The 22,018-nt window shown below is 43.6% G+C and overlaps 1 protein-coding gene across 7 annotated transcripts in view; it reads left to right on the top strand.

Moving 5' to 3' along the window:
- AFF1 (ALF transcription elongation factor 1) overlaps positions 1–22,018 on the top strand; it is a 176,845-nt gene that overhangs the window by 146,503 nt on the left and 8,324 nt on the right. For 6 of the 7 annotated variants that reach the window (XR_011538624.1, XM_070614359.1, XM_070614358.1 and 3 more), the window contains 8 exons: positions 4,580–5,539; positions 14,916–15,019; positions 16,035–16,281; positions 16,979–17,070; positions 17,272–17,332; positions 20,410–20,546; positions 21,142–21,213; positions 21,665–21,802. Coding sequence is in view for 5 of the 7 variants with exons in the window: in XM_070614359.1 (XP_070470460.1) it covers positions 4,580–5,539; positions 14,916–15,019; positions 16,035–16,281; positions 16,979–17,070; positions 17,272–17,332; positions 20,410–20,546; positions 21,142–21,213; positions 21,665–21,802 (1,811 nt within the window). In the remaining 2 variants the exon portion in view is untranslated. Of the gene's footprint in view, positions 1–4,579; positions 5,540–14,915; positions 15,020–16,034; positions 16,282–16,978; positions 17,071–17,271; positions 17,745–20,409; positions 20,547–21,141; positions 21,214–21,664; positions 21,803–22,018 lie in introns of all 7 variants that reach the window. The other variant, XR_011538625.1, reaches the window with a different exon arrangement.

Here is a 22,018-nt window from a genome sequence, read left to right as displayed (position 1 = left end):
ACTTTCCCCAAGGTGTTTAACTACTTTTCTTTACTTTTAAAATAAATACTGGGGCTGGCCCCGTGGCCGAGTGGTTAAGTTCGAGTGCTCTGCTTGGGCAGCCCAGGGTTTCGCCAGTTCGAATCCTGGGTGCAGACATGGCACCGTTCATCAGGCCATGCTGAGGCGGCGTCCCACATGCCACAACTAGAGTGACCCACAACTAGAAATACACAACTATGTACCAGGGGGCTTTGGGAGAAAAAGGAAAAATAAAAAAAAAAAATCTTTAAAAAAATAAAAATAAAAAAAAACATTAGACATGGAAAACATTTAAAAATAAATAAAATAAAATAAAATACTTGTGTTATTATAAATTTCCTGTGTGTGTTGAGAGTAACATCAATTCTGTAATAGGCCATTTTAATTTTCTCACCCTTTTCTTTGTTAGATTTTTAATGCTGAGAAATTTGCTCTTTATGGCTCCATTTTGAATTCATCTGATGAAGTAGTCCAGTGATCTTACGAGATCTGAAAAGTTATATGCATGCCAATGGGCTGGTGGTAAACTTGGGGAAAAGCCGCTTTCAGTGTCTGCTTTATAGTGTGGATCCAAATGTGAATCTCAGTTTTTCAAAACATGGGAGACACATCACCTTTTTACTGCTTAAGTGAAGTTCAGAAAAACATGATTCTATTCTCAGTTATTCAGGAATTTGCTTAGTTTTCTAATGTATTCATTGGCCAATTCTTTGGTAGTAAACTTCCTTGGTTGACTGCCTGTTAGGCTTTTGGTGCTTTTTCATAAATTATTTAATTTAACCTTCCATCAACCCTAGACGGTTGGTAGCGTGAGAGAGGAAGAAGTTTTTCTCTACTGTTCTAGGTCCCTCTGGCTGGTCCAAGAATTAAATAGCTTACCACCCTCCCTCCCAGTAGACGCGGCAGCAGGCAGAGATCTGGGAGCCTGGGGGGGCAAGAACTCTTAGCTTCTGCCAGTGCTTGTCACATGTCCCAGGATCTCTCAGCTGCAGCGGCCTCGGAGGGAGCAGAGTCCAGCCAGGCAAGTTTATCCTGCTGGCTATGCCAACCGTGGGGGAGGAGGAAAGTTTCCTTTACCCTTCTAGGTTCTTCTGGCTGCTCAAAGAATTAAATTGACATGAGACAGATTAACAGGAGAAAAACAAATTTAATTGCTATGTACAGGAGCCCCATACACGTGAGAGAGTCAGAGATAAAAAGGTAAAATGAGGTATATATGCCACCTTGAGCTAAAGAATGACATAGGAGCCTGAGGCTTCAGAGGGGAGGAGGGTAATTGACAGGACATTAAGAAGAGCAGAGGTTCAGTAATTAGAGGTTTGCCCTGCCACACACACAGGCCATAAAAATGTATTTCTGGTAAAAACTCTTATTATGGACAAAGCCTCCAATTTAAATTCTTTAAGGGACAGGTAAAATTGTATCTTGAGCCTGCAGGGTCTTAAGCTCAAAATTGCCTTAAGCTCAAAATACCCCACGTGCCAAAGTGGACATCTCGGGCAGGCCTGTTCTGAACCCTTGCAGTAGCTTTCTTTTCGCCTGGAAGGAAAGAGCAGCCCTGATATTCAAACCCAAAGCCATTTAACTCAGAGGCCTTTTTTTCCTACTACACCATGCTACTTCTCTCCTTTCTTCTTTTTTTCTTTTAATTTCTTTTTGGACTCATCTTTCACAACTATGATGTTTTACTAAAAAAGTAGGCATATGTGATGCATAACTCAAAACTTTTTATTCAAAATCATAATTGATTTTAAAATACATGAACTTTTACCAATTTGAGAAGTTAGGAAAGGCTTAAAGGGACATTTGGTCGAACCTTTATTAAAACACGTAATGAAAATTAATCATTTTTTCACTTGCAATGTGCAGTGTTTGGTTTGCACCAGCACTGGGAGGCTGGGGGCGGGGCAGAGGGAAGGCAGAGGAAGAAATGAAAGTCCAAACCTTGATCCCCTGCAGCACCTACACTCTTACAACTCATTCTAAAGTCTCTTTTTAAGCAACCTTTTATGTAAAAGTTGCCCCCATCCCAACACCCAAATAATATCTGACCTTAAAAGAATTTTATCCATTTTATGTCTTTACGGTGGGTATACAAGAAGGATTGCCCTTGCCCTCTCCCCTGGCCTGGGCACACAACTCAACACCCTGCAATGGGGCCGTGCACCTCCCTTCTGTACAGTTTTAGGACCGCAGTGGAAGAAAATGTGTTTTATTTCTGTAACCAGGGCATTCCTTTAGGGACTACTGAATGTATCTTATACTGCCCTGTTTGGGGCCGGGGGGTGGGGGATATAGATGTTCTTTATACCAGGAATGACTTTCCTTTTTGGATCCTGCGTACATACTCTTGTATGGAGCATGTCAGTGATGGAAGGTCAGTTGTAAACACGGCCCTGGTGAGTGGTATCCATACCTTTCTCAGGAAAGGGTTTTTTGAAGGGTTTGGTTCCTGAGGTGGTTGGCAAGTGATACATGCCTTGTCCCCGATCAGTTAACCACTAGTATTACCATGCCCTCAAGTCTTTGCAGGAAATAATGTTTGACAAGTAGGTATTGCGTGCTAATCTTTTCTCTACCCGTGACAATCATCCTGTCTCTTGAGAACATTGAATACAGGTTTAGATTACCTCTCACAAAATGCCTTGCACTAAGACTGGTTTCCTTCTTCCCTCCCTCCCTGCTTTGAAATTCGAATGAGAGCTTGGGTATGGGGTTGATCTAAGTGAAGCGACCTGTAAAGGAGATATGTTCTCTTAAGTGTAATATGGGGTAAGCAGAACAAACTGAATTCTGCAGCTCTCTTTCTGGCTGAAGTATGATCCTACCTGCTTCCTTAAAGTTCCTCTTAGTTCTGTTCTGTTACAATCTCACTAAGCCCAAACTGCCTACCTGATCGTTTTATTACCTAAGCTTTTCCTGGCCAAAAAGCCTGTACGTTCTATCCATGTGTCTTGCATGTACTAAGTTTGCATGTTTTTATAGAGTTGAATTATTTGGGATATTCCACTTGGGGAAATTATTAGCAATCTTCCCTGTAAAACATCCATCTACTGGAGTGATTTCCTTACCCATAATCTAATCAGTTAAATCCCATGTGGAATATCTTTCAATTAACTTCCTGGTGCATCGTGTATAAGATTTAGTCATTCGTGCAAACCACCTGTCAGAATGGATCTTAAAAGCATGTAGCACGCTAGTGATATACTGCCTTTTAAGAAAGTAGAATCATAGCTTACTCTATGAGACACTAATATTTTTCTATATGGCATGAAATCTATAGGTATAGTAATACACCCATAGGAATGCGCAAATAAATATCTCATGTACCACTGTGTGCAAGACATAATAGTGGCACTTGGAGAGGGAACCATCGCTGTCATTCTGTTGATCAGATATAGTAGCCTACTTGGAGACAGATGGTGGCGTGCAGCCAGTCAGTTAGCAACACAGCTTTAAACAGTTAAGATAACAGAAGTCAGGAACTTCTGTTTATTTGACAAGTTATTCGCACAGATAATCAGTATAATCTCACTGCTCTTAATTGTGTGCTCTGGTTCTTAAAACATAGCTGCTATTTCAGACGAGGTTGCCTGTAACAAGAGATTTAATGTTTGATTTTTAAAGAATTCAAGTGGGATTAATGCTTGGCTAATGTGACCTCACTTGACTCTTTTTACCAAGGTGTAAAATTTGAAAATCGGTATGTATCTGTGATATGCAGAGAACCTCATCATGTATAAATGTTTATAATGTTTTTAAGTAAATAAATGAAATCATCTTGAAGAAATTCATTTTCAGCGGAAAAGTATGTCAAAAAAAGGTTAAAGCCTGAAACCCATAGTAATCTCTAAGACAGTTTATTCATTAGTGACCTTCTGAAAATCCTTGATGAAAGGATTCTTTTTATTCATTTCTCCCTATTATTTTCTGATAGAATAGTTTATAAGCCAAAATGTGTCAATTCTGTGGGCTGGCCCTGTGGCTGACTGGTTAAGTTCTTGCGGTTTCGCTGGTTCAGATCCTGGCGTGGACATGGCACTGTTCATCAGGCCATGCTGAGGCTGCGTCCCACATGCCACAACTAGAGGCACTCACAACCAGAATATACAACTATGTACCGGGGGGCTTTGGGGAGGAGGAGAAGAAGAAGAAAAGGAAGATTGGCAACAGATGTTAGCTCAGATGTCAATCTTTAAAAAAACAAAAACCAAAAAATTGTCACTTCTGTTTAAATTATACTGTAACTACCATTAGAACAAAATATTGATGAAGATTTCTCTGCAGTTGTCAGTGGTCTACAGTGGTTGGCATCTAATGGTCTATTATAAGTCACTATCTGCTCCAGCAAAATTCCTGTAACACACAAAAAAAGGAAGATTGTTTCGAGTTGTTATAGAATCTGACCTGTAATTAGAGGAGGATAAAAAGGACCTGAATAATTCAGTTTGGAATGATTGCCTCTCCCTGACTGTCCTGTAGGATGGGGTCACTAACACAAAAGCAGGGTTTATCATCATCGGTCAGCTAACACTTGTCTCTTTCTCCTTGTTTTTAGCCCGAGCCTCCTACAACAAACAAATGGCAGCTGGACAACTGGCTGACCAAGGTCAGCCAGCCCGCGGCGCCCCCAGAGGCCCCGGGGGGCACAGAGCCCCCGCCGCGCCACCTCGACGGTAAGGGCCAGGGCGGCGAGGGCGGCGGCCTCGCCGGTCGCGAGCACTCGGACTCCAAAGATCCGCCCCCTAAGAGCTCCAGCAGAGCCCCCCGGGTGCCTTCCGAAGGCCCCCACGCGGGCAAGAGGAGCTCTCAGAAGTCCCCTGCCCACCAGGAGCCCCCGCAGAGGCAAACTGTTGGAACCAAACAACCCAAAAAGGCGGGCAAGGCCTCCGGCCCGGCGGAGCCGCGGGCCGGCCTGCAGGTGGAGAGCGAGCCGGGCGCCCCTCCGCGCGGCCCCGCCGAACAGCCCGCCAAGGACAAGCCCAGGGTGAAGACGAAAGGGCGGCCCCGCGCCGCCGACGCCGGGGAGCCCCCCGAGCCCGCCGAGCCCAGGCCCGCGGTGCCCGCCGCCGGCGAGCGGAGGAAGCACAGGAGCGGCCCCGCGGGCCCCCCGAAGGCGCCGTCGGGCCCCGAGCCCCCGAAGGACCGCGTGGAGGCCAGGAGCCCCGAGCACTTTGCCCTCGTGCCCCTGGCGCAGAGCCAGGGCCCCCCCCGCGGCGGCGGCAGGACTAGTGGCTGTCGCCGCGCCGTGGTGGTCCAGGAGGAGCGCCGGAAGGACAAGGACAAGCTCCCGGTGCCTCTGCGGGACACCAGGCTGCTCTCCCCACTCAGGGACACTCCTGCCCCGCAGAGCCTGGTGGTGAAGATCACCCTGGAGCTCCTCTCTCGGGTGCCGCCGCCGCCGGGGAAGGGGAGCCGCCCGAAGAAGCCAGAAGACAGACAGGCGCCGCCAGAGAAGCAGCTCGATGCCGAGAGGAGAAGCTCGGACAACTCGAGCAAGCTGGCCAAAAAGAGAAAGGTGAGCTGAGGGCTCACCGCCCTCTGCAGTCTGGGATATCCCTGCCGCGGCCTGGGGCTGCCCTGTGGCCCTTGATTCTCCCCCGGAGCTGTCTCAGTGAGGCTGGGAGGTGAGGGTTCCCCCCCTACCGGGCTTACTCTCCTGGGGCCTCTGCGGCCAGGCGGGAGCAGATGCCCGAGCCTTCAGCAGGCCTGCTAGTTTGAAGAAACATGAGGCTGGCCTTGAAGAGGGTATCTTGTTTTAGAATAATGTAGCCTTTGTGGGGATAATCTTAATGCTGATACTACATCCACATTTCAACACGTGACCATCTAACACTGCGTTAATTTGAAACCACCAGATTTAGAATTCGTGACCTCCATTAATGACTTTTCCTAATAAGCAGAAAATTATAAAAGAAGTTTCAGAGCTGTTAACAGTATGGTTAGGACATCTTTTTGAGTAATATAGGCGGGTATGGTACATTATGTAGTATTGAAAATTTGTCATTTTCTTTATCACAGTGTTTGGAAGTTTCACTTAAGGAGTGCACGTAGTTAAGAATGAAAAAATCCTCACATTATTTCAGGCACTCGGTTACTTGGATATAACACTGTCTTGGAGTCTCCTTCCTTCCTTTCGTCTGAATCACTGAGCTCTTGATGTATTTTTTTGTTGTTTATTGATGATGAAAGATGAGTGAGTTTTTCCCGGTGGCATTCCCGAGCCAACCTGCCCAGGATTCAGAGTGAAAAGCACAAGAAGGGCCAGCTCCGCCCTGCTGAGAAGGAATAAAAACTTTAACACCCTTGTACACTACACAGCAAAACTTTTACGCAGGTGGAAGTTGAGCTAAGAGTACCAAGGACAAAAAGATCGCAAAGCCTGCTGTCGTGTCTGTGATTCGACTGATTACTCCACTAGGTTAAAAATATAACATGACTTTACCGAATATGAAGGGCGACTGTTTTCTCCAGAACCTTGTCAAATGAGACATAACGGTGTGTGTTGCCACCATAATTGTGGTGGGATCAAGAGCTAATTGGTGGTGCTGTTTCTGCTAGAAGAGGGCATATTCTCACACCAAATAACTTTTAAAACGGGGTGTGTGTGTGTGTGTGAGTGTGTGAGAGAGAGAGAGATGTAGAACTTTATGGAAGAAATTGTGATGGACCTGGCTAGGGAAAAGGTGCCCCGAAAACTTCAAAAATCCACGCAGTTGCCTCTTCCTGGGAAATCTTTTATCCCCTATCCCCCAGCCACCATCGTCTTGTCTAGTCTCCACTGCTAACCTCCTGCATTAACTGGAGTGGGGAGAAGTACTAGCTTCTAGAATGCTCACTAACCAGGTGGAAATGTTAGAAATCGGAGGCTTCTCCAGACGGTTCTCAGCCCAATCCATTCTGCAGTGCGAAGCATTGCTTGCAGTTCCAAAAAGGGAAAGTCAGCTCTCCCTGTTGAGTACATGAACTGTGCCCTCTAAAAGCCATTCCCAGCCTTGGCTGCGCTCCACTAGGGCAGCTCATTTATCTCTCTGTTTAGAGGATGGAGAAATAATGACCCCCTCATCTCAGTCAAGTGTGTGCTTGCTCTAAAGCTCTGGCAAGCAGCTGAGAGATCTTGCCTTGGCAACAGTCAGCTTCTCTGCTGTGGTACTGACAGGATTGGAGCCTGAACCAGTGGTTCCAAACCCTGGCTGCACATTACGGTCACCTGGGGAGCCCTTAGTACTGGTGGCAGGATGTGTACCACCCCCCACTCCCCATCCCCTCATTGGCGTTCTCTAAATCCTCAGGTAATCCTGATATGTAGGGGGCTGGGAACCACTGGAGCAGAGTCTTCCTACCAGGCCAGGATGGGATAAAAGCTAGTGCTTTGGATCGAGAAATTTCTCCAGTGTAATGTGTTTAGACATCATGGGTCTAGGCAACCAGGAATTCCTTGCCTGAAGTATGTCACTAGTTAGAAACATGACTTAGAAGCTTCCGGATAAATATAAAAATCAGCTGCCGGTATACTTATTTCATGATCAGAGAATCATGTGTCATTTGGTTTTACTTCCTGCTGCATTCCAGGTATTGTCAATATTGAACATATTCTTCTCAGATCCCTGTCTGCTCAGAGCGGGCTTCTCTCCCCTCTCCTGTCAGGACCCTGACTCATTTGCTCAGGGAATCATGGTTGTTCCCTTCTGATGAGCACAGCTGCTCCGTGGGCAGCCCAGCACATGGGCCTGGGCCCCACGGCAGAGGCAGGGCTGTCATCTTTTTAGGCTTGGGTGCTTTTCCCCAAATTTGGATAGTGAAAACTCGTTCACTTTCTTCATTTTAAGTGTGTACACTAGAAAAAGCTCTCTGAGGTTGTAGGAAGAGCAGCTGAAGAATGTGCCTGATCCTTCACATTAGTGGAATTTAGTGTTTTTATTTAGAGGTCCGTCTCTCTCCTGGCACAAAATTACTAAAGATTATCAGAAGGTTCACAGACCCTTGAAGCCATTTTAGACTTAAATGTGTGAGATTATCATAAAGAGTTAATGGTGGGTAAGAGCTGTGATGAAGCCGTCAAATGTGGCACCTGTAGCAATGTACCCATAGATCTATAGTTTCTTACTACCTTAGAGGAGTGGGTAGGGGGCAGTTTTTGAGGAGAAATAGAGAAAATTGTGAGGGTAGATAGGCATGAACTCACATTGTGCTCCTTACATAAACTACACAATTTCTTGAACCTGATTACAGTTTAGAATTTAAAATACAATTTATATTTTTTGTATGATTTTTAAACCGAGCTTATATTGTCCAGATTTAGAAGAAAAATTGAAGTTGAGAAGCACAATATAATATACAATCAGGCCAGTGCAATTGAGAATATTCTAAAAACACAGCAAACATCATAGAGTTCCATGTGTGAGCTAAGCATTGTTGTAGGCACTTTACAGATATCTCATTTAGTTCAATCACCTTAAAGATCACCTTTTAAATAAAATGCTAGACTGTCTTAACAGTCATTTAGACAAGAATGGGAGGTCACATTCATTCAAGTCTTTTCCTTTCTCTGAATAATTGCTTTACTGACCAAGAAGCTTAGACACTTTTGCAAACAAATTTCAGTGCCATCATTTCCGTGTGTCTTGAGGAATAGGGAAGGGAAGTTATGAGATGGGGTGGGACGCGTGCCTTGTTCTTGCTCGAGGATGCTTGGTTCAGCCCTTCCCTTCCATCCGAGGTCTGACTGTCTTTTCTTGAGGTGTTTCTCCAGTTCAACGTTCCCAGTTATTATCCTTCAAAATCAAGGGTTTGAAAAGTTATCGGTTATAATTTTCTAAAGCCACTTTACATCTAATTTCTTCATGCCTGTCAGTTACCCTAAGAAGAGTACTGCAAGCATATGCATGTGGTAGCTAAGGTTGTTTTAAGGCCATTCTAATGCCTGTGTATTCCCTCACCAAAAAGAAGAAGGGAAGTCAATTAATTTTCCTATTCTGTTGTACTTACCCAGTGAGTATAATCTGTTTTCTCGAGCCAGCCCTGATGGTGTAGTGGTTAAGTCAGGCATGCTCTGCTTTGGCGGCCCAGGCACGGAACCACACCACTGGTCTGTTGGTAGTTGTGGTGTGGTGGCGGCTCACATAGAAGAACCAGAAAAACTTAAAACTGTACACAGCTGTGTACTGGAGCTTGGGGGTGGGGAGAGAAAGAAAACAAGGAAGAAGATTGGCAACAGATGTTATCTTATGGCCAATCTTCCTCTGGGGGGAAAATCTGTCTTCTCAGTAAGCCCTGCCCTTGTTCTTGGTGCTGGCTTGGACTTGGTGTCTGCTGTGTCCTTGTCTCATTGAACCTCCTGCAGAGACAAATCCCAGGAAAGTACCTGAATTTCCTGAAAGGCTGCTTCTCCTCTTTTCCTTAGCCCCCTGTGCTGCTAAGCTCATGTGCCTCCCTGTGGGAGAAGATGATAGAGCTATAGAATGTGAGTGCTGAGACCTTCGGCTCGCTTGTTCAGCTGTTCCTTTTATAGCTGAGATCCCGAAAGGCGCTGACATCCCTTGGCTGCTTAGCAAAAGTGGGTGTGGTGTTCAGGTAGGCTGACTGCCCCCAGGCCAATGATCTTTCTTTTTCACACTTTTTTTTTTTTTTTTTTTTTTTACACAAAAGCATCTGTTGGGGGAGTTCTTGGAGAGAGGCACAAGGTCATAATGACTCTGGCAGTTAGACTGTCAGCCCTGGCTCAGTCCCTCCACTGACCACCCCCCACTTGAGGTTCCCTTTCCGATGCCGCTTGTTCTCCCCATCACAGCCCAGCTCCTGGTAGATGCTCTCTCTACACCTGTTAGAAACTCTATGGCCCCACATGAGTGTCAGTTCTGAAAAACCCGCCTTCATTTCCACCTGCTGCCTGTAGGCGCTATGTTGGTGAGCCAGGTGCTGGGCGGGCACCAGGCTGCCCTGGAGGCGGTCTCTTCCAGAAAGGACTTGGCCTAGCACGGTCCGTTTCTTCCTTTTATGGTCTGCATTCTCGCCCTTTTGCTCCAGTCTGTAGGTGGAGCAGCATTTGGCAGATAATCCGAGGCTGCCTGACCTAACAGGTTAAGAAAAGCAAACAAGTCGGTTAGGACCAGGTGTCCGCTAGCAGCTTTCTCCTGTTGTGGCCGCAGGCGCTACTGAGACACTTCTCCTTCTGGGAAAAGGGAACTTGTGAATCTCGGACCTTAGACAGGATTCCCGGAAATGGGGGTTCTCTGTGGATAAGCCACAGGGTAGAGGAGGCCCTCTTTCCTCCTGAAGAGAGAGTTCATCACTCTCATCTCATTTTCAAATGGCTTCGTGACCCAGAAAAATCTCAAGAACTGCTTGCCCCCTGTTTTCCAGTCTTGGAATTCAAGTCTGTGTTTCCTGCCGCCCAGGACTTTCCCGAGCCCTTTCCTGAAACCGTCCAGTTAGAGTTGTAGTGCTGTCCTGCTTCCGGGGACCTCAGCTGCTAACCTTCGTTTCCGTGCCAGTTGACACATGCTTACTGAGTGCCCGCTCTGGGGAAGCCTCTGCGACTGTTCCAGACAGAAGATGACAGGGTTCCAAGGGCATAGCGTACACACACGCTAGCCTCAGCCCACAGGCTTGAACTCGGTCCAGCAAGCACGATCCACAGAAGGGGATTTTTGCTTTATTTGGTTTAATGGCTTACTTTCTAGCTTACAGAATATTACCAGCTCCTAAGTTGTTATCTGTCTATTTAAAAGCATATGATTCCAGTAAGTGCCAACGCAGTTGTTAAACGCCGGTGTTGGAGTTGGTGTTGGGTGATTTCTTGTTTTTTGGCTGTTGTCTTGAGTCACCAATTGGCACAGGCTGGAGTTATAACCAGTTCGTGAGGATTGACTCACTATGAATCTTATGTGGTTTATAAGGTCTGCCTCTTTGGTATGTAGTCATAACTAGCACATCCTAAGCAGCGTGACGATATACAAACAAAAATTAACTCTCATTCCACCTGTGGGGTTTGGTGTTTTCTTTAGGAAGTAACCTTGTTTTGGGGACTTATCCTATGTGTCATTAACTGCCTGGAAATACCTTCCATTTTAAAAGAATGTATTACTAACTACTTCATATACAAGGTAATATCTGTCTGGATATTTTAGGAAATTCTGTGACTTTTCCCAAAGATAAATTTTGCATCTTCCTGCAGTGCTTGCTGGGCCAGTTGTGCGGCCTTTAAAGCTCCAGAGGATTCACTGGGCCGATAGTGGCAGAGCCTCTTGGGCACAGTAGGTTTAGTGATGAGGACGCCCACCTTAGTAGGGTTCTGTTTTAACCCAGTCATCTCCAGTTGATTCTTTTTCCTCTGCCAATACTGAGTCTCTCCCAGGTGTTTCCATGACGAGTTGTTGAATGGAGGGCTGTGTGCTGTGCAGAGCCCCAGCAGGCCTCTCCTGACGTGTGCTAGTGCCTGTCATCTCCCTTGAATTGTGCCCCAGGACTCTGCTGCTCGTCCGTGCTGTGTGGAAGATGGGAAGCAGCTGTGAGAAATTCCCTGCTGCGTTTCAGTCGAGCCTTTAGGATGTGCTTGTTGATGTCACGGGTTGTCTCCTCCTTAGGTCCTCAAGATACTTTTTGTAATGAATGGTTCTGTTTCTGAGCAGCTGATCTGTTTCTATCTTATCTAACTTGTAGATTTTACAATTCCTTCTTTGCGTTGGCTAATTGAAGTTCAGTGTCCAATTGGCAGATCACCTCTAAGAAAGTGTGTAGAACAACGATGTTGAGTAGAAATACAATGTGGGCCACATACGTAAGTTTAAGTTTTGTAGCCACATTAAAAAATGTAAAAAGGAAAAAAACCCAATATAACTAACAATTGTATTTAGTAGATGTAAAGTGTTACCACATCAACATTTAATCAATATAGGAATTCTTATATTTCCCTTTTTGCACTGGGTCTTTGAAGTCCCGTGTCTTTGGGCTGCTGTGCCCCGTGCCCCTGGATGCGCGGCTCTGGGTGGGAGTGTGCAGACTGCAGACCTGGCCACCAGCAGCTATACAGCTTCCCTTGGATGTAATTTCTCTTCTCCACCCACATTTTCCCTTCTTAATATTCACACTTGTGGGCACACCAAGAGATTAAAAACAAGGATCTTTATAAGCCACCTTGAATGATCCATCTTGAAACAAGAAATAGAATGTTTTTCCGAAGGAGTTTGAAGGCCTGAGTGGCTGGCACACGCAGGCACGCTTGTTTGCAGGATGCTGGGAGTAGTGAGGGCGTGTTTGTCTGTTTCCCCTTCTCTGGAGCAAGGCCAGGCTCCTTATTAGCATCTGGGCAGAGCTTGAGCCTCCACATCTTAATTTATTCATTTTTCTTGGCGAAATTCAGGGAATGAGGGAGAGACTGTGGTGAAAACCAGGGCAGTTCGTTTGAAGAATGTTTTTTTCTTTTAAGGCTTTGAGAGAGGATTTCAGGTTTTTGAAGGATTGTCCTAGATTGACTGGTGGTGTCCTGGATTTCTGTCTCGTGAACTGACAGTTGGGGGAGTTCCGTTCTAAAAGCACATCGGAATTAATGTAAGGCTCCCACCCATCACTTCACTGTCACTTGCTGGAGAGTTAGTGGCTCCTCCTTCCCATGGTGTCGTTGAGTGAGCCCAGACCAGTGGGAAGGTGGCCACCTTGAAGTCGTTGAGTCTACATGTTAGGCTTTTTGTAAACCTGGTATACATGTCTATATGTCGTAAAGGAAAAACTCAAATCTTTCCTTCCGACGTAGGGAAAAACCCAGTTCTTTCCTATTGCTTCCCTCCTGTGGGTCTCCTTTCTGACTCACACACAGCACTTCACTTCTGGTCACTGAATGTGACCAGGTTTTCCCCCACACCAACAAGCAATTCTCAGACACCAGCAGAGTGTCCAAGAATTCAATTCTATTCCGGCACTTTCTATCCGGAGATAGGGTCAGATCGCACCCCCATCTCCCTTTCAGATGCCAGCTGCAAGCTCAGGTTGTCACCTGTGCTTCGGAGCAACCAGCTGTAGATCAGAGTTCCAATGACCCCCTCCTGAGTTCCATTAATTTGCTAGAGTGGCTCACAGAACTCAGGAAAACAGTTTATTTGCTGTTTACCAGTTTATTGTAAAAGTATATGATAAACAATACAGATGAACAGCCAGATAAGAGATATGTAGGGCGAGTTCCGGGAGGGTCCCAAGTGAAGGAGCTTCTGTCCTGGTGGAGTTGGGATGCGTCATCCTCCTGGTGTGGATGTGTTCATCCACCGAAGCTCTGCCAATGCTCTGGTATTGGGATTTTTATGGAGGCTTCCTCACATAGGCATGACCAATGATTAACTCCATTTCCAGCCCCTCTCCCCTCTCTGGAGGATGGAGGGTAGGGCTGAAACTTCCAAGCTTCTACTCATGGCTTGATTTTCCTGCTGTCCAGCCCCCATCCGGGAGCCCACCCAGGGTCACCTCATTAGAGCAAAAGATGCTTCTAGTGCTCTTATCAGTTAGGAATTTACAGGGGATTCAGGAGGTCTGAGTTGGGAACTGGGGTCAAAGACCAACTATTAGAACAAGAGATTCTCCTAGTGTTCTTATCACTTAGGAAACTACAAAGGTTTTAGGAGCTCTGTGCCAAGGAACCAGAGGCAGAGACCAATGTATCTGTTTTCTCTCATCTCACACGTTGATAAGTGAGCACAAGAACGTGAACATGTTCTCTTAATGATTACATATGTTTATCTCACACTTCAGTTGGTATAAACAGGTGCTTTTGAGGTATGTAACTCCTGTAGAATTGAACATCCTTTCTTCTCATCACCCTTCTTGGACTAAAATCATGTTTACAATCCTTCGTTTTCTGTCAAATTTTTTGAAAAATAAAAACATATGTCTCCATTTATGTAGAGAGAAGTATAAAGACTATTTTTTTTTTTAAGAAAGAAAGAAAATTGTATCAATGGAAGAGGGAAAAAAAATTAGCCAGACTCTCAAAGCAACTATTCTTATTTTGTTGTCTTTCTAGTCCTGTCTGTAAGATATATGGAAAGAGGATTTTGTAGCCTATTTCTTTTTTTTTTTGAAATTTATATATTTATTTATTTTTTTGGTTAATGTTATGATAGATTACAACCTTGTGAGATTTCAGTTGTGCATTATTGTTAGTCATGTTGTGGGTACACCACTTCACCCTTTGTGCCCTCCCCCCACCCCACCCCCCCTTTTCCCTGGTAACCACCAATCAGTTCTCCTTGTCTATGTGTTAACTTCCACCTATGAGTGGAGTCATATAGAGTTCGTCTTTCTCTGTCTGGCTTATTTCGCTTAACATAATACCCTCAAGGTCCATCCATGTTGATGTGAATGGGACGATTTTGTCCTTTTTTATTGTAGCCTATTTCTTATTCAACAATATGTTTATTTTTCATTAAAAGAAAAGTAAGCTTTAAGTACTCCTCTCCTAATTTTATACAAACAATAAATTAGTGGGTGTAAGTGGATTGTTCTTTTGAAAGAAAGGGAGGAAGCTTACTCATAAAATCATCTGTTGTTACATGATATGAATATGCATGTTTTATTGATTCTTTTATATTTCAAAAAACACTAATGATGTTTTGAGGGCTATTATCTATTCTTGTTGTCAGCTACTACTTAGACATCCTCCTTTTTTTGGATGTGAAGAATAGTCCTTCTTCATGCAAAAATCTGTCTCAATAAAATCACATCGAATCTAGATTGTCTGCTTCCCCTATGCCCCCAAACACACACACAGTATCGGTACTTATAAGGTTGCTGTGTGTACAGATGTCTCCAGAAGCCTAATGACTCTCATTACCTTTGCTGTGTATTTTTTCTATTTTGTCTGTACAATTATACTTGTAACAATGTACTTTGTTATACTACAATAATAGGGTGAAGCAGAAAGAGACCATGATAGCAAGAAAGTCAGACTGGAGAAAGAAATCAAATCACAGTCATCATCTTCATCCTCCCACAAAGAATCTTCTAAAACAAAGTGAGTAAAGAGATTAGGAACAGCCTAGAAAGGCGATTGAGTCATCCTGGGTCTTGACGTGGCAAAGACGGTTTTCCTCTGCAGTAGAATGAGTGGATGGATGAATAGACTCATTCATGCTCATTTTGATGACGTGTTAAGTTTGTGTTGTGTTGCTTTCATCCAGGAGGACCTTTTGGGAATTAACAATTCATTTGGCAGCAAACTTGGATTTATCAAAAGCATTTTAACAATGGGGAAGTTTCCTAAACACCTGGAACTAATTTCTTTCTAAAGGAATTTTTGCATAAAAATAAGAAAGGTGCAGTTATTATCCTTACTTTGCAGAATTGAAAACAGAGGCACAGAGAGAGACAATAACTTGTCCAAAGTCACAAAATTCTTGGCAAGATGGAGCCACTGTTTGAATTCTGGGAGCCTGGGTTCAGTGCTCTTTCGTTTAAGGGATGAATAAGAATCCACAGGGTCTCTCACGGTGTGCGTCGCCCGGGAGAAGGGTGGCGGAGAGAGGGTCGTTCCAGGAAGGCGTGAACGTAAAAAGTAACTTATTCAGTCTCTGGTTTATTCAAAAAAATGACTTCACAAAATGACCTGGCAAAAACAAGTGCATAGTACCACCATGTAGGAGCCAATGGAGATTTGAGAGAGAGAGAGAGAGAAAGGGGTCAGATGAGACGGGGTCAGAGAGAAGGTGGCAGCTGAGCTCACCTGCTTGTCAGAGAAAGGTACAGGCTGGGGAGCAGCAATGCGGACTGACTTGGTGGGGGACAGTTAGGACCATTGGCAGACCCTGCAAGCTTACTGACAAATGAGAGAACTTCATTTATTACTCATCAATAGGACTAGCTTTTTCAAAGGCATCAAAAAGTACCTGAAATTTGTCCCTTCTACAACAATGAATTTCATGCTCTGTGATAATCTTTTGTCAGCAGCCGCTTTGTCCTTATAACTAAACAACTAAGTTACATAGTTCATGTTCTGCCTTAACTTAGTTTTGCATGATGTTGCTTTCCAGAACACCCAGGCCCTCGTCTGAGCCCTCAAAGAAGGAAATGCTTCCCCCTCAACTTGTGTCGTCCTCGTCCTCGTCCTCCCAGAAACCAGCCAAGCCTGCACAAAAGAGGCCAAGGCGGGAAGCAGAGCCCAGTGGCCAGGACCCTCCCAAAAGTGCCAGCAGTGCCAAGGGCAGCCATAAAGACTCTTCTGTTCCCAAGCACAGAAAAGTAGAGGGCAAGGGCTCTGAAAGCTCCACAGAACACAAAGTGAGTAGGGGCAGCGTGGTTGTAGAAAATGGAATATACTTGTGTATCTTTACTTAAAATTCCCAAATAAGATCAGCTCCTAGTAATGATTTCAGAGCTGTTCAGCCCTTTAATAAGGTAGCAATGAGTTATTTGTGTGTAAAGTTCTACTTTCTAGAGGGAATGTAAAAGATCGTTAATATTACATGAAAATTTAGGTGTCGGTTTATTCTTCTTAAAGTGGCTCAGAGGTGAAAAATCAGAATAGATTTTTGTGTTGATTTTCTGTCAGATATTTTGCTGTAAAAAAATGGTTACCCTGTTTAGTTCTTGGTTTGGATGTTTGATCTCAAATACTTTCATTATTGGTTATAATGGGAAAAAATTATCCACTTTCTCAAATACAAGTTCTTCTCTTCCTGTTAACCTGGGCTAGGCGGGTGGGTGCGTGTATTGGCTAAGAGAAAATGTTAAATTGGGCTTTGTTGATTATCTGTTCTCTTGAACATTCTTGTCTTACATCTTTTTGAGCCTCCAATACAACCAGAACCTACAGTTTCAGCTGAATCTAGCTGGGAAAGGGCTTGACCAAGCTAAATTGTGCAATGTTGGATTTCCTCTTTTTTGAACTGCTATTTTGGGCTAATTTAGAGGGATAGTACATTTAGGGTCATGATCTTAAATGTTAGAGTGTGATCTGTATAATGATTTTTTAAAGGGATCTTCTGGAGATATTGCAAATCCTTTTCCAGTGCCTTCTTTGCCAAATGGTAACTCTAAACCAGGGAAGCCTCAAATGAAGTTTGACAAGTAAGACTTCGGATGCTTGCTGCTGCTGCTTTCTCCTTCTCCCCGTCTCCTCTTCACTTCCTCTGCCTTCTTTGCTTACTCCCTCGTCTTTGCCCTCCCTCCCCTCCCGTCCATTTTCCCTCTCTGTCTTCTTAAATCATCTTGCCCCAGTTTAGTAATTTTAGATTCATATGACCCACCCTTGATCTTTTCTTCTTTCAGACAACAAGCAGATTTTTATATGAAGGAGGCCAAAAAGTTGAAGATCAAAGCAGAGACAACGGTCAGTCTTGACTGTTTATCCCTTTGGTAGAATGTGTTCTGATAAAATATTTGTAGTCTCATTCTACTGTATTCCATATCACTAAACATGGGGGCGGGCAGGAGAGAGGAGTGCATGGGGCCTGACGTTGGAACAGCGTAAGCCGGATCAGTAGGATCATAATGAGTGTGAGGGGTAAGGGATTCTTGGTGAAATTATTTTCTTTGGCTTCACTGATTCAGTCTGATCACAGGCAAATATACAAAGTACCTAGTCACAGGTTTTATGTCTAAATGAATAAAAGTTGATCTACCTGGTTTTATTTAATACATGAGTGCTTTCTTGTTCCACTGAATCAATTCTTTGGATGTGAAAAACGACTTCTGCTATTGGAAGTGCATCAATAAGTGTTCATCCTGAAACATTTTGAAAGGTGAGGTAGCCTGATGGCATTCCAAAATTATCCTAAAGCCCTTTGAGACTCCCCTGAGGGAAGGGTAGACCAGTGCCATCAGATGAAGTCTTTTAAGATGAGGGTAATGATTGCACTGTTGTTGAACATGCTTTAAAGAAATGAACTCTCTTTACCTGGTAGTTGTTGGACTTTCTGAAGGTTGTGGTTTTGTTGTTAATTGCATACATAATTAAATATGCTTTTACTTTTCTGCTGCAACATAAATAGGTAACGTTTGCCCTTTGTTGTATTTAAACATCTAAGAACCTGGGGCTTTTGTTTACTTAGTGTATTCCTAAAACCTAAACCCCTGCAAATACCACACGTTGAACTTTGTACCCCGGAAGAAGAGTGTGGCTTGCCTTGATTCGACCACGTGCAAACAGCCACACACTCTAGAGGCCACAGGGATCGAATCAGACCAGCCCGTGGTGGCCATCAAGATGCTGGCCTGGTGCTCTTCAGCCCCAGTCTGCAGACTGACATCTGTTCTCAGACAGGCAGGGGGCTGGACTGAGAACCTTTTATCAACTCCCCATTCCTTGGGGCAGAATGTTCATTGAGACCTCACCATGCTGGATGCTATAAGGGGGTCAAAGACAAGCCTCTGTCGACCTACCTCTAAAGTGACCCTCCACCAGGATGACCTGTGTCAGATTAAGACGTCTAAGACAGCACCAGACAATGGTGTCTTTCTAAGCTCTTCCTTCCAGCTTTCCAAGGTTGTTGGTAGAACTGTATGGATCTTTTGAATTTTGAAAAAGAGTAAATATTCAATACTTTGTCAGCCAGTTATCTAAAACTTATCTTGACACTGGACACTTTCAGCAGTAGATTCCCTCGTTATTCAAACACGTAAGATTAATACTTGAGGGACCCCTCACCGCCCCCCCCTTTTTGATGAAAAAGATTGGCCCTATGCTAACATCTGTTGCCAATCTTCCTCTGTTTGCTTGAGGAAGATTGTCGCTGAGCTAGCATCTGTGCCATTCTTCCTCTGTTTTGTCTGTGGGATGCTGCCTCACTCAGCATGGCTTGATGAGTGGTGTGTAGGTCTGTGCCTGGGATCTGAACCCCCAGGCCACCCAAGTGGAGAGCGCAAACTTAACCACGACACCAGCGGGCTAGCCCCTTGTTTTGTTTTTGATCTACACATATGCACATCTTCCTTCTCTCTACCTATGCCTGTGGTACTCCATTTTAATAAATAATAATAGCTCATTTCAGTCTCAAAATATGCCAGTTTGAACAAAACCCTGAACGGCCAGCCTCTTTCTAACATTCTCCTTTAATTGCACAATGTCTCAAAGTTGTCCATTTTGCATTCCAAATAGTTAAGTGCACAGCTGAATATAGAGGAGTGTATTCGGGCTCTGCTTACACTTGTTGAGCAAGGAAATTAGAACTCTCCTACTTTAACACCGTCTCAGGAGATGTACAGAGTTATCTCAAGAGTATTTTCATTATTAACCTTATAACCAAAATACTTAGTTCAAGGAAGTGGATACTGACACATTGCTTTACTATAGTTTCTTTTGTTTCTACCCTAAGGCCAATATACGTTTTAGAAATTCCATGAAAGAGATGGTATTGAGTAAGTACATTTGAAGAGTTAAATTCCCACCAGTGAAGCAAACCAGTAAGGCTGTGGACTGCTGATTAATTGGGGCATGCTAATTTGATTTTTATTCTTTCTGTCACTAGTTTTCTGAACTTAGGTTCTCTAGAAAAAATATTTTAAAATCAAGTTATTTAAAAAAAATTAAAATTAGTACCCCTAAACCAGCTTTCTTTGCTGATATGTCACCATTTCCTTTTACTCTGCTTGGATCTTTACTGTTTTCATTCTTTCTTTTTGAACATAGCAAATTGAAAGCATTAGCAGAAACTACAGACTTGCAAATGTCGTGTTAATCAGTTGTTCTTATACTGTGTGGTACATGTGATGTGTAGAGAAAAAGTCGAGTTTCTCATCACAGTCTCATTAGTTGAGTTGGCTGTATTCCACTAAGTGAGAGGAGGGTTACGTGACAAAATGTGTATTTGCTTTTAGGTGACCGCCAACATCTGATTCCTTCATTCCCTTTAAGGGACGGCGAAATGTTCGTCCCTCTTGGCCTGGGGGTAGTCTTGGACCCTCACCCCAGACTTCTGATGGAGCTTAGATGATCTGATGGGCTCTAAAATGCGTAAACGCATTGTTGTTTGACAAAATATCGAAGATGCTCATAAACCATAATATTTTCTCCTTATGTGAGATGAACTTCAACACATATGAAGAAACTTGTGCCTGTGTTGTTCTAGAAGTGTAGAATAATCTATTTCTTAGGAAAATTATATAATGAGTACACACTAATAACAAGAGGACTGTGTAATTATTGCCTCAGTTTGAATATGTACTTTACTAAGGTTTTGAGAGAGTGGTCTTAATATGAGATTTTTGTTTTCCTCCTGAATTTTTGCTAAAAGAAAATTTTCAGGAGGTCGGAGCCAGTGGCTCTGGTTATGATTTTGAGTTCATTTTTCTCACACATCTCCCTCACAATCATTAAACTAAGACAGTGGAGGGAAGTTACGGTAAAGACTGTTGGCTGAGAAACTAAAGTGTCTTAGGCCGAACAATGACCATGTTTTTCTCCAACAGACGGACAAGGTTGGGAAAGCTTTTAAGTACGCGGAAGCGGCCTTGTCCCTTATTGAGTGTGGGATCGCCATGGAGTCAGAAGGCCCAGCGGCGAAGTCAGCTTACTCGGTGTACTCGGAAACCGTCGACCTCATTAAGTAAGTGCCAAGTCGTTTTGCCGTCCTCTTAAGTACTTCTCTTTCCTCACCTCTATTGCTTTAATCCATTTGAACCTTAGTATGAAGACAGCTTAATAAAGGACAGCCTTAAAAAGTTACTGATCCAGGAACTTTTTTTTTGTCCTAAACTAAAATCGTATTCTCGGTTAAGTGCCAGAACAGAGTAACTGGGTCCAGCTACGTCATTTTGCCGTCATTTTGCCAAGCGCACTGGGAAATACCACACCTTTCAAGGAGAGGTTGTTTTTCCAGTTTGGCTTTCTTATCAGATGCCCTCTTGTCTCAGTTTAAGCTCCCTTCCTTATTGTCTGCATTTCAGCAGGGCGCTCAGTAAGGCCGCAAGTCTACCTGGTTTCAAGCAGGTAGACAGGCCAACGCAGAGGCCTGTCCTCGCCGAGTTTACTGAAGGGCCTGAATTGTTGCTCTAAAGCCTCATTTTCCCCCTGCATTGCTCTCTCGTCTTCACAGCTTCAGGAACGATCAATATAAAACCAAGACAAACATAATAAGATGTCTTTGTGTCTGGGATTTTCTAGCTGCCTTTAACTTGATGCGTTTTTATATTTTCCTACAGTTTCGTACTGTCACTAAAATCCTTCTCGGATGTCACAACACCATTACCAGGGAAAATATTTGCTGTTTTATGGTGTGTACTTTTTTCTTTGTCTAAACAGTATTATATTTACTTTTGCATCTTTTGATGTTACAAAAAGATTTTGAAATCTGTTTTCTTAACATGAAAATTATAATGAAAGGTGAATTAATACCAGATAACAGTAGGACGTGTTGTAAGGGGTTAATCCCACTGAGAGTTAATTATTATGAAATGGCATCTGCTGTCGTTTTACTCATGACTCAGTAGATGCTTTGGTCTTGGGACTTAAAGTATGTCCTTATATATTTGTGTTTTTCCACCAATATTTACTTCTGATGATACTGTGAACAGCGTAGTAAGATTCTTAAGATCTTCTTCCTCCTGTAGATGAGGCTGAGGAAAACCTAGTGTGATCTGTAGGAGGCTGTCAGAGCTTAGATGGCTATCTTTCGTGGTAGTGATACTCACATCTACAAGGTAATACTTCTGTTTGTGTTCATAGCATGCGTTGCCAGTCCATTTTGAACATGGCGATGTTTCGTTGTAAAAAAGATACAGCAATAAAGTATTCTCGTACTCTTAATGAACACTTCAAGATTTCTTCCAAAGTTGCCCAGGCACCTTCTCCATGCGTTGCAAGGTAATGATAAGTCTAATTTAAATAATTTCCAAAATTGAGTTATTTACCTCTTTACTTCTTTATTTACCTATTGCTGTGACTTTGGCTTTTCAAAAATTGTATACATCTATGTGCTGACTTGCTCCTTAAACTTAAATCACTAGCATATTTCTACCTTTTTGAGAGGAATAGTGATAAACCAAGATGTTTGCTGATTGGGTAACATAAAAAGATAAT

This window comes from Equus przewalskii, chromosome 3, assembly GCF_037783145.1.
Source record: "Equus przewalskii isolate Varuska chromosome 3, EquPr2, whole genome shotgun sequence".
Taxonomy (NCBI): domain Eukaryota; kingdom Metazoa; phylum Chordata; class Mammalia; order Perissodactyla; family Equidae; genus Equus; species Equus przewalskii.
This window is presented reverse-complemented; position numbering and strand designations above follow the sequence as displayed.